At 39.2% G+C, this 12,678-nt stretch overlaps 1 protein-coding gene across 1 annotated transcript in view; it reads left to right on the top strand.

The window, feature by feature from the left end:
* The first annotated feature begins 3,277 nt into the window (after window positions 1–3,277).
* LOC135508050 (sprouty-related, EVH1 domain-containing protein 1-like) overlaps window positions 3,278–12,678 on the top strand; it is a 74,392-nt gene continuing 64,991 nt past the window's right edge. The window contains exon 1 of the mRNA XM_064927961.1: window positions 3,278–3,953. Coding sequence (XP_064784033.1) covers window positions 3,922–3,953 — 32 coding nt within the window. The 5' untranslated portion in view covers window positions 3,278–3,921. The remainder of the gene's footprint in view (window positions 3,954–12,678) is intronic.

Genomic DNA, 12,678 nt, shown 5'->3' with positions numbered 1-12,678 from the left:
CTTATTATAGCGATCACCTGCGATCACCTGAGTTTGAGGTCGTCATCTAATTGTGGTCATACATGAGAGAAACTGGTGCTGCTACTACTTTGAATAGAACACAGCTTTGGACATGTTTCACCTTGAGCATCTTCCTCCAGTAGCCACGTTGTGTCCCTAGACTGTGTTTCAATGTGTGTCATAACTCACTTTCCTTGGAATGTTGAATTTTGGTGGGCATTTTTGCAGTGTGAGTGAATTATTTGTCTAACAGAGATCTACTGCATCTATAAAAAATGTGTTGCTACATCTATGAAATGCGTTGCCATGAGTTGTTACTCACTTAACCCCATCAGCCCTGAGACACCAGAAAAAAATGGGCTTTTAATTTATCTGATTTTCATTTATCTGCAAGTCCAGACCTTATATTTAGCCTCACAATGAAGTGGTTTGCCATTTTCTTTTCAGAACAACCAGGGCTACAAGTAGAACACAAAACAATTTGACATAAACAGTTTTATTCATGAGTTTATTGACAAATGTCAGTATGAAAAAAGGTCTGCCAAAGCAAAAGCAGGATAAAAATGTATTTATATGAATGCTGTACAGAAATTGTTTGCTCACTGGGAATTGGCAACTGTGTGGAGTTTGACATCAACTACGTGAGCTTATTACAGTATTATAGACACTATGTCCTGGGATTTCCTATGATCTATGTAGAAGAACACCTTACCTTCTAATTACTTGTGTGTAGCTTGTGAGTGGGAGAGTCTTAGCTTTCAAAAGTTTGTAGCTCAAACCATTCAGACTCTACAGACGTTTTTGGAAAAAAGACCCGCCCCCAGGGCACCTACGGGATCCACCCTTGTCTCACAAACACCACTCTAGGTCAACCCATGTTAAACATACAGACTAATGGTATCTACTGATGCAGAAGAAATAGACAAATCCAACGGTACAACCCAGAAGTCTGTAGCTCAAACACACAATGTTTAGAAAGGCATTTCACTGTGCTTGTGCATGTGATATTAAAACTTGAAACTTGTTTAAAAGGGGTTAGAATCCTAAAATGCACCGTTATGGTGGGACTCATTGGGTTAAGACTTGAGTAGCTAACCCTGTTATAGGTCTAATCTTCAGGTACTGTAAGTAGGTCACCATTGAACATCTTATTGATTCATTATGTTATATATCTCCTTCAACAGTTGACCCTTATTGCTCGTTGTGAGGGAAGTAGCGCACTAAGGCTTCTCTCTGTGAGCTAAACATCCTGTTGCCCTTTTGCTCAGTACACTGTGTCGAGTGAACAACACAGGAAATGCAATATAGGCAATTCATATTTGTGAGATGAGAAAACAAACTGACTTCCTGAACTCTGAACACTCCAAAGGATAGAGGCATGCTAGTGGGAAAATTCAAAGATGGTCATTGTTTTTCTTCTCCAATGACACTTTATTTGGGCATGTGGACGTAAGCCTAAGCATGAGGATGCTTGATTCTATTTAAGAACGGAGGGGTGAAAAGTGCACTACTGTAGCCGACTTTTTAAAATGAGTTCATTTTATGAATCCATTGCCACCAACATCTGTTTGATAACGTCAACATGCGTATGAGATTGTACATAATTTAGCCATCGAGACTGCACTATATTGTTGGAAAATGAACCTGAACAAAAAACTCAACCTTTGTTCTAAGAATATCAGCAGCTACCCACCAAATCAGACCATTGTGTCACACTGATAAGCTCCACCCCCCACTGTCATGACAGATAGGAAATATTTTCAAACACCTGAGAGCAGTTCAATATGGGTTAACTATGCATCTCATTAGATAGAGCAATGTACTGTATCTACTGATTGGGGCTGTTTTATACAGCTGCTACATAGGCCGTAGCACAAGCTGTATGGGAGCCAGTGAAATACAAAGATACTTCTCACACAACATACTGTCACTATGACAACCGGGTAGAATCATTTAGCCTGATCTCTTGCCATTCCACACAGCACAGAAATCCAATAGCATAAAGACTTATATAACCACCCCATTGGTTGCATATGACAAATCTTCAACTAGTCTAGTGAATAAGATGAATTCATACCATATGGATTTGCAGTTAACTTGTCAATTGGTATTGCATTTGTTTTCTAGCTGTCTTTATCTCACAAAATACATGAATGAAATCCAACAGGGAGAGCTCAGAGATATTTCCCAATTTCCAATGGTTGTCCGCGGAATGCCAATGTAATAGCACATTATGCTACATTCACACTATCTTCTGGAGAAACACGTAGCTAGAACAATACAATATTTATAATAAAGTTAAAGATCTGTAAACATGCTGAGTGGAGTAGGTTTTTTCAAAGGCCTGCATTTGCTGGTTAATGGAATTTCATTCAAGAATCTATTATTTTCTAAAGCCATGGCTGTGAAGGGCTTAAATACCTGGCTAACGTTATTACCTGTCTTCAAATATAATTTAGATTAAAAAATCATATTATTGTGTATTATTATCACCTTTTTACACCCAAGAAAAAAAGGTAACAGTTTTGAGAAAATTATATTCTGGTCCCAGTAAATATACTCAGGATAATTTTCCTGGCCTGGCCATGAGGTCACTGCAGATACAATGTTATTTGGAATTTCAACATGATACAATAATTGTATACAATTCAAAGTCAAACAAATGACAAGAATCACCATTCACATATCAGGCCTCAGACCTACATTTAGGATCAAGCCTACAGCCAATAAATGAGAAGCAGATTGAAGAATACAACTATAGCCTTCCTTCTCTGCTATTTGAAATCATGAAGGGAATCTGATGTAATTCCACGTGCTGCACCATGTATTCGGCTCATACTGTATGTCCAAACTATCTCCTCCATTTTAAAGCACTAGTCATCCAGAATTGAAAGTGCTTGTTTTGTGTGATATTAAATGCTTGAAATGCAACGCAAGTTAACATAATCTACACTTGATATTGGCGGTGCTATCACACAGTCACACACACAATCCTTCCTACATATTATTTTCTATTTTGCGTGCTATCACACAGACGCTTCCCTTTTCTGTGTATCAATGCGTGATTGAAAGGAAACTTCGTTCGGGAAGTGCAGGGACTACTTTAGGTCAACTTTGGATATAAATAATCAATGTATATGCCAAATGACACAGGCATATTTGAACATGAAAAGGAATGAAATATGTTTCGAGTAGATGTAAGCAATTGTATTGATAGTTGAGACCCCTTTGACATATATGTGTTTGCGGCCACGCGGAAGGATTTCATTCTCGAGCTGGGTCGACGCTTCCGCCCAGTTTTCCGATGTTCATTGCCTGAGTTGAAAATGGAATTCGATTAAAGCAGATGTCCAACAACTTCTTCGAGAAAATTTCACTCACCGTTTTTGCCTAATGTACTTCAATTTCATCATTGAAATTAGTTTGTAGGCCTGTCTTTTTCCCCCAGTTGTGGAGGTTATAATTCAACGTACACCGACACATTGACGGATCAACGCTGCAGCGCTTTTCAAGTGTTGTCCTGGACCTGAAGTTGGCGAGGGAACGCTCGATAGCTAAACACGAATAACGTGCCAAATGTCGGGTTTATTTTGTAAAAAAATTAGCATCTGAACACATTGGATTTCGTGTTGGCGAAGAGGATGACGAAGCTGTGTATTTTATTCTGGTTGGATTTTACTTCCAGGGAAGATAAAATGAATCATCGGTTGTCATTCCTCCTGGCAATTTAGTTACAGCTAGCTAGGCTACTTGGTTTTCCGAAATAAAGCTCACTTATGCATGCACCACTGTAAGACCATTTACTTTTATCCAATATCTGGGTGTTTTATGCAAAAGAAAATGGTGATATTTGCGGTTTATTTCCCCGCCGTCACTGCGTCCTCGATGCTATTGCCAGGATTTGGATCCCCTTGAGGAAAGATGAGCGAAGATTCGACAAATCCAAACAACGAGTGAGTACATTTTACCCCACATTCTAGAATGCAACGATGTCCTTCATGTTTAATCTTCACTGCAATGATTTGCAGGATTCTAAATGACTACTCTGTTCCACTAGGATCATTGCTTCTACACATTGGTTCTACTCACGTTCATATTTAAATTAGATTACTATTGAAGTAATACAAAAGACAAACATCCTTTTTAGTGTGTTGTGATAATATAAAATAAACCAATGTGTTTTGGGACTGGATTTAATAGAAATAGAGGCCTCTTATTATATTATGGCAACGAGAGATGCTATAGGTAATTTTGACAACTGTACAGAAAATGGTATACAGTTCACTTTAACAATAGCCTCATAATTAATGCAATATATGGTAGTTGTTTCATCAATATTGTCTTTGAAGAATACCTTTATGATTTGACTGCAATTGGATAATATCTGTTGCTATTTCAGACTGTAATAAATTACACGATGTAGTCACACATAGTCACTGTGTCTCGATGATTTGTTTGTACATAGGATTTAAGACCCCATGCTTATCCGCTTTAAAATGATCTTGTCATATGATTCAATATTATATACGATAGTGTTTTCTTGGCATTTGATAACAGGTTAACGCTAACTCCTCTACATGAACTAAGAGAGTATCATAAAATAGTAATGTGGTTTAAAAAAATATTCCCTCAATATTATAATTATTCAATGTTAATGTGGCTGTAAACTGGTTGCTGCAATGTCAGAATCCAGAAGTAGAAGACGCCATATTTTTTTTCTCAATCACACTCATTTGCATATTACAATCTCATTCATATATATATATTTTTTAATGGACGTAATGCGTTCCAAATGCACTGGCCTGAACCCGGAAAGCAGTATTTATGTGATTGTGAACTTGAAATAGGATCGTTTGTGTACATTTCAATTATTTATCGCTGTAAATCCGTGTTGTTTTAATGGACTGATCGCTTGCGTGCGCTTGTTGACAGTCAGTGAGAAATATCTGGTCGGGAGGTGGTGCGGTCATGTGACCACTTCCATTCATAAAGTACCTGGGTGCCCATTCACAGTACGATGTGCAGTACAGTGTCCTGCAACGCATTGGCGATTACGCAAACATTTTATCTGCATTTGGAATCAGCTTAATCCAGATGGCCATTAATTTAAAAACAAATAGATAATGCAAGGATGCTTCGCTCTTATGGCAGTCTTCCAATGCTCTCAAAAGAATGGCGTCCATATTTCTTATTCTAGACGGTTGAAATGCGTTCATACGCTGACATTTCTACAGTTTTGTGCCCCAAGACGGCGATGTTCTCCAATCTATCTGCCTAGCACACCTCGGGTTGATTGATATATTGCAGGGAGGCTTTGTCCTTGAACTTGGCATGTGTTTCATATTCAATATATTACATAAGCATGGACCATGATGTATGTGATGTATGTGGTTCTGTGTGTTTGTTCTTCCTAGTGACAGCAGCAGCACAGCACATAAGCACATAAGATGGCCAACATATGATCCAATTTATTTGGTAATTATTAATTGAAGGTAAAGGAAGATGGTAGGAACGGATCAGTAAGACCCGCCTGATCCCTGTTTATGTTCATGTTGGCTGGAATTAGCCATCAGTCGAGCCCAACAATGGACTAAAGGACAGGGATCGGGGAGGGTACCGAGTCAGTTGTACAACTGAATGTATTCAACTGATATGTGTCTTCTGCATTTAACCCAACCCCTCTGAATCAGAGAGGTGTGGAGGGCGGCCTTAATCAACATCCATGTCTTTGGCGCCCGGTGAACAGTGGATTAACTGCCTTGCTCAGGGGCAGAACGGCAATTTTTTTTTTACCTTGTCAGCTCAGGGATTCGATCCAGCAACCTTTTGGTTACTGACCCAATGCTCCTACCCGCCAGGAGCCTAATGTTATTCCTTATTGTCCATGGACCTTCCATGTTCTGTGTAGAGGCGAATTGGCTCTGGTAGTCAAAACGGCCAAATACTCCATCAAACCGAGTATCGATTTTCAATTGCGGTACTACTTTCATATATCCAAAATAAAAAAACACGAATGCTAAATCTACACTTAACTGTAAACTGTTTTACCTGCTTTTAACACAGTTGCAGCCGACAGTATTTTTCAGTGGCAACACGTTTGCGGCGCCTGTCTTTAGTTTACTCACAGGTGTTCACAGACACAGATAGCTAATTAGCACAGGTACACCTCTGTTTTATGTCTGTTTTCCGTGTGGGAACCCTAACCCTATATATTGTTTCCCATTGAAGTCATCTGTAATGGATCTGATCAGTGTATTCACACATCTTCCCACAAACTGACAGTCCAATTTTGTTATTTGTCCGCATTTTCATATATTTTACAGTTTGTTTTCTAGTAGTGGTGTTTTGTTTGAATTGAGAGGATGGGGAGAATTTTGGATGCAATCGCACCGTGAAAAGGAATTGCACAACACGACCCTGTGTTTTTGTATCAGGATGGGTGGGTGGATTTTAGGTTATAAGCATGTATACATTACTGTTTCTCCTCACAGTAGCATTATAGTAAACCATGTCAATGTGTCGGACAGGGATCATCAACTGCATTCAGCCTCGGGACGATACATTGATTTTTTCTTAAAGGATGGTCAGGGGGCCGGAACATAATTTTCAAATAATTTGTATACTGCAAATTGACAGCAAGAAGCCCAAACAGATATAACATTTGACTGAAACATAGTAATTTCAAACATTGTTTACATTTGTATACTATCACATATCTCTATTACGTGTGGGAATACTTTGAAATAATAGATTTACCAAATGTAAATCACTTGGAGCTGATTTGCTGACCCTTCTCTGTTAGCATCATGGGTCACGTGTGATGAATATGCCTTTATTTCGCATAGCAAATGTATAAAGTTCCACAGCTTTTTCCTTCATCAAAATAGCACAAAGCTGTCTGACGAAAAGCATGTGGTTGAATAGGAAGATGTGCGCTACTCACTGACACCTGCAAAGACTCACTCGTACAGGTTATTAATCCCTAAAAGTCTAAACCTTTGGGGTTTAAGATGGTTATACCATTGATCATTGTAGTTATTTGATTTAGATTTTCAGGACCCTTGTAGGTATAAATAATATATTTAACAATGTGTGGATATAATATTGAGTTTGGCCTTTAATACTGTTGCCCATAGAAACGCATTGAATAACTCATAATAATTCAGAAATGGCAGAACAGAGTGTAAAAAAAATGTTAAGTAATAAGGTTTTGAAGTGTCTGTCGTATATCTAGAAGATATAAGAACACTCAGAATATATATATATATATATATATATATATATAATGCAACAATTTCAACCATGTTGCCGAGTTACAGTTCATAAAAGGAAATAAATAAATTTAAAATAAATTCATTAGGCCCTAATCTATGGATTTCACGTGACTGTCCACCCACTGGGGACCTAGACCCATCCAATCAGAATGAGTTTTTCCCCACAAAATTGCTTTATTACAGAGAAATACTCCTCAGCGCCAACCCTCCCCTCTCAGACGATCCCGCAGGTGAAAAAGCTGGACATGGGGGGTCCTTGACTGGCTTGGTCTGTGTTTGTGAGGCCGGTTGGACATACTGCCAAATTCTCTAAAACGACGTTGGACGCTTATGGTAGACAAATTTAATTCTCTGGCAACCGCTCTGGTGGACATTCCAGCAGTCATCATGACAATTGCACGCACCCTCAACTTGTTGTGGCCTTTTATTGATCCCAGCACAAGGTGCGCCTGTGTAATGATCATGCTGTTTAATTAGCTTCTTGATATGTCACATCTGTCAGGTGGATGGATTATCTTGACAAAGGAGAAATGCTCACTAACAGGGAGGTAAACACATTTGTGAGAAATAAGCTTTTTGTGCCTATAGAACATTTCAGCTCATGAAACATGGGACCAACACTTTACATGTTACGTTTATATTTTTGTTCAGTTTATATATGTTTTAGATACATTTAACCCCCTTTTTTTTGGGTACAAAACTACTTCCATACTTCTAAATTCTTTTTTTCTTTTTTAAGTTAAATGGTACTGGACTACTTTCAGTACCGTGGGTTTGTGGGGGTCGTAGAGCAACATGGAAAACGCCATTGTGTTCGCGAGAGTCTCGTCTTTTACACCAAACTGTTCAGATGCTTTTTGTGAGAAGACTGATTTTCGGGAAGTCTCCTTGGTCTGACAAACAGAGCTATAACTGGGGTGCGTCAATCGACTCTTAAGGATTAACAGCTTTTTTTTTCCCTGAGTGAAATACATACCACCGTGTTAAATATCCGGTCTGCATGTTGCACTGAAAAGAGGAAGGACTAGTTATAACGTGTGTTTGAAGAAGGTAGCATAGTTATCCAAAAACATAACATTTAATCAAACAGGACATGAATCAGGGTGTGTCTAGCTGTCTTGGACTTGATTATATTTCTTTGATTTGATTAGGATCCCATTGCTTTTATCAGTTGCACAGCCTTGTCAGTACATACACACAAAAAGTAGGTCACGTGTATGCCGTTGTGTCTCCTATAGATGTACACAATAGCATTCATTCATATCCTTATGAGGGAGTATCTAGGTCTGTGTACTACTGTGCTGAACATTCATTCACTAAGTTATTTTCCTTTTTTTAACAATTGTAACTCAACAAATGGGCCTACAGGCTATACACCTACAAACTGTAAATTTACTGTTAGCCAAAATATTTTACTAAGTTTAGCTAATTGTTTTATGTCTGGTATTGGTAAAGTCATTGAATGATTAGGGTTAGTCTAATATTTTGATTGTTTAGTGTAGTTGTTCGCCAGTCAAGTGATTCCTCAGTCTTTTTTCTATCAGGGTGATTTATTTGACAGCTCAGCGTTTGTCTGTCAATGTGGGTTGTTGTGATCTTATCACCTGGGGGTCTGTTCTGCCCCTCACTCTATTCCTCTTTCAGGCTTTCCAAAACACATTCAACCCAAACAACCACTGATTTGAATGTGAGCATCTTGTCTTGACAACAGCGCATAGCTACTCCAACTATTTGCCAAATAGTTGATGGTTGGAATTGCTCTGTGAAATAATGCTTATCTTTTTAGGCAAGTATTTAAGTTGCCGATACCATGTGTATTGCGATTCTCACAATTCTATATGTATTGCGATTCGATACAATAGCATTAAAATCGCAGTATGTTGCAAACACATTTATCACTAAAGAGCATGAGAACGAGTTCAGATCAGCTAGGGAAATACAAGTCCTGAAAATGTTTTCTCACTATTTAAAAAGAGCATGGATAATTAAGCTGTAGGATGAAAAAAAAACAAACAGAAGTTTTGGCGCAGCCGACTAGTCTAGTGCCAGCTAACGCCACCTACAGTAGCAAAAACAGTATACTGTCGTCACAAAATAATATTGCGATATGTAGCTACATTTTTGGCATAGCCTACGTAACACCACCTTTAGTTCTATAGCCATGGTGTATGAGCCTAATATCCATGGGTGTGTAGTGGTCAGGCTCAGTAGAGCTTCTCAGTTGTTTGTAGTTTTGCTTCTGTAATCTTTTTAGGAAGTAGACTTTTTCAATGCTTTTGGCCACTGCCCTGTATTGACCGAATTGGAACTTGTCTCTGTAAACAATGTCGAAAGGAAGTTTTGGTCTTACGTAAAGACTTGACTTTGGATTCAGTCAGAGCTAATTGTTCTTTTGTAACTATGTCAGCTGGCTGTCCAGTAGATTGTCAAACGATCACTGATACTAGGCTAGGGCTGCACAACATGTTGCGATTTATAGATCGGAACACTTGGGTAAACTGATGGAGTCATAAATAAAACGATCATTCTAATTTTATTTTATGGTTAGAATACAGTGGACACTTGGAATGTAGTTTTGTTTGGCGTGACAATGAATGGAAAAGTAAGGGAGGAGATGTTTGTGACAGAGTATGAATCAAAGTGTTGGTCAGTGTTTCCCATAGGACCCAATTTAGGTTAAAATAAATTATTTAAATGCATTTTACATAGTACATTCATATTTTTCTCTCTGATTAAGAACAAGATGTTTCACAAACAGTGCTGATATACTTCCACTGGTACTGGCCTGTATTAAAGTAAAGGTTTGCTACCAATATTTGCCCTAGCTCAGTGGATTTAGATAGCTAGCTATTAGCATTAGGAGCTAACAAGCTAACACTCTTTTTAGGCACATTTAGAGCTTAAGAGCGACTAACTTGCATTTTTGCAGAGAGCAAGTTAAAAACGAATCATATAATATAGAAAACGTGGATTTGTATTAACAAGCAAAGTGGAAAGCTGCGTCGTTCTGTTGACTGCATGCTGTTTGGTCCATGCATGCGGTCATCCCCCTCTTCAAAGGGGGAGACACTCTAGATCCAAACTGTTAGACTTCTATCCATCCTGCCCTGCCTTTCTAAAGTCTTCGAAAGCCAGGTAAACAGATCATCGACCATCTCGAATCCCACCATACCTTCTCCACTATGCAATCTGGTTTCCGAGCTGGTCATGGGTGCATCGCAGCCACACTCAAGATCCTAAACGATATCATAACTACTATTGATAAAAAACAGTACTGTGCAGCCGTCTTCATCGACCTGGCCAAGGCTTTCGACTCTGTCAATCACCGTATTCTTATCGGCAGACTCAACAGCCTTGGTTTCTCTAATGACTGCCTCGCCTGGTTCAGTAACTACTTCTCAGATTTCAGTGTGTCAAATCAGAGGGCCTATTGTCTGGACCTCTGGTTGTCTCTATGGGGGTGCCACAAGGTTAAATTCTTGGGCCACCCCTTTGTATATATCAATAATGTCGCTCTTGCTGCGGGTGATTCTTTGATCCACCTCTATGCAGGCGACGCCATTCTGTATACATCTGGCCTTTCTTTGGACACTGCTAACAAACCTCCAAACAAGCTTCAACTCCATACAACACTCCTTCCGTGGCCTACAACTACTCTTAAACGCTAGTAAAACTAAGTGCATGCTCTTCAACCGATCGCTGCCTACACCCGCCCGCCTAGCATCACTACTCTGGACGGTTCTGACTAACAATATGTGGACAACTATAAATACCTAGGTGTCTGGCTGTAAACTCTCCTTCCAGACACACACTAAGCATCTCCAATCCATAGTTAAATCTAGAATCAGCTTCCTATTTCGCAACAAAGCATCCTTCACTCATGCTGCCAAACATACCCCCGTAAAACTGACTATTCTGCCGATCCTTGACTTCGATGTCATTTAGAAAATAGCCTCCACTCTACTCAGCAAATTGGATGCAGTGCCATCCGTTTTGTCACCAAAGCCACATATACTACCCACCATTGCGACCTGTATGCTCTCGTTGGTTGGTCCTCCCTACATATTCGTCGCCAAACCCACTGGCTCCAGATCATCTATAATTCTTTGCTAGGTAAAGCTCCGCCTTATCTAAGCTCACTGGTCACCATAGCAACACCCACCCGTAGCACGCGCTCCAGCAGGTATATTTCACTGGTCATCCTCAAAGGCAACACCTGCTTTGGCCGCCTTTCCTTCCAGTTCTCTGCTGCCAATGACTGGAACGAATTGCACTAATCACTGAAGTTGGAGACCTATATCTCACTCACTAACTTCAAGCGTCTGCTATCAGAGCAGCTTACCGATCGCTGCAGCTGTACACAGCCCATCTGTAAATATCCCATCCAACCAACTGCATATCTTATTCCCATATTTCTTTTCTGCTCTTTTGCTCACCAGTATTCATACCCATATTTATACTTACACATCCTCATCTGCACATCTATCACTCCAGTGTTAATTGCTAAAATGGAATTACTTTGCCACTATGGCCTATTTATTGCCGTACCTCCTTACTTCATTTGCACACACTATACAGATTTTCTATTGTGTTATTAACTGTATGTTTGTTTATCCCATGCGTAACTGTGTTTTGTCGCACTGCTTTGCTTTATCTTGACCAGGTCGCAGTTGTAAATGAGAACATGTTCTCCAATTTTTTATTTTATTTTGCTTTTATTTATTTCACCTTTATTTAACCAGGTAGGCAAGTTGAGAACAAGTTCTCATTTACAATTGCGACCTGGCCAAGATGAAGCAAAGCAGTTTGACACATACAACGACAGTTACACATGGAGTAAAACAAACATACAGTCAATAATACAGTATAAACAAGTATATATACGATGTGAGCAAATGAGGTGAGATAAGGGAGGTAAAGGCAAAAAAAGGCCATGGTGGCAAAGTAAATACAATATAGCAAGTAAAACACTGGAATGGTAGATTTGCAATGGAAGAATGAAATAAAAATAACGGGGTGCATAGGAGCAAAATAGATAAATAAATTAAATACAGTAGGGAAAGAGGTAGTTGTTTGGGCTAAATTATAGGTGTGCTATGTACAGGTGCAGTAATATGTGAGCTGCTCTGACAGTTGGTGCTTAAAACCTCTTGAAACTCGCCATCCCGGATCCGGGATCGTGAATAAAGCCTCAGGCTCATTAGCATAACGCAACGTTAACGATTTCTGAAAATCGCAAATAAAATGAAAATAATGCGCCTACTCTCAAGCTTAGCCTTTTCTTAACAACACTTGTCATCTCAGATTTTCAAAATATGCTTTTGAACCATAGCAATTCACTAATTTGTGTAAGAGTATGCTAAGCTAGCTTAGCATTTTGAGTAGCATTTAGCACGCAACATTT

Source organism: Oncorhynchus masou, chromosome 21, assembly GCF_036934945.1.
Source record: "Oncorhynchus masou masou isolate Uvic2021 chromosome 21, UVic_Omas_1.1, whole genome shotgun sequence".
NCBI classification, from domain to species: Eukaryota; Metazoa; Chordata; class Actinopteri; order Salmoniformes; family Salmonidae; genus Oncorhynchus; species Oncorhynchus masou.
This window is presented reverse-complemented; position numbering and strand designations above follow the sequence as displayed.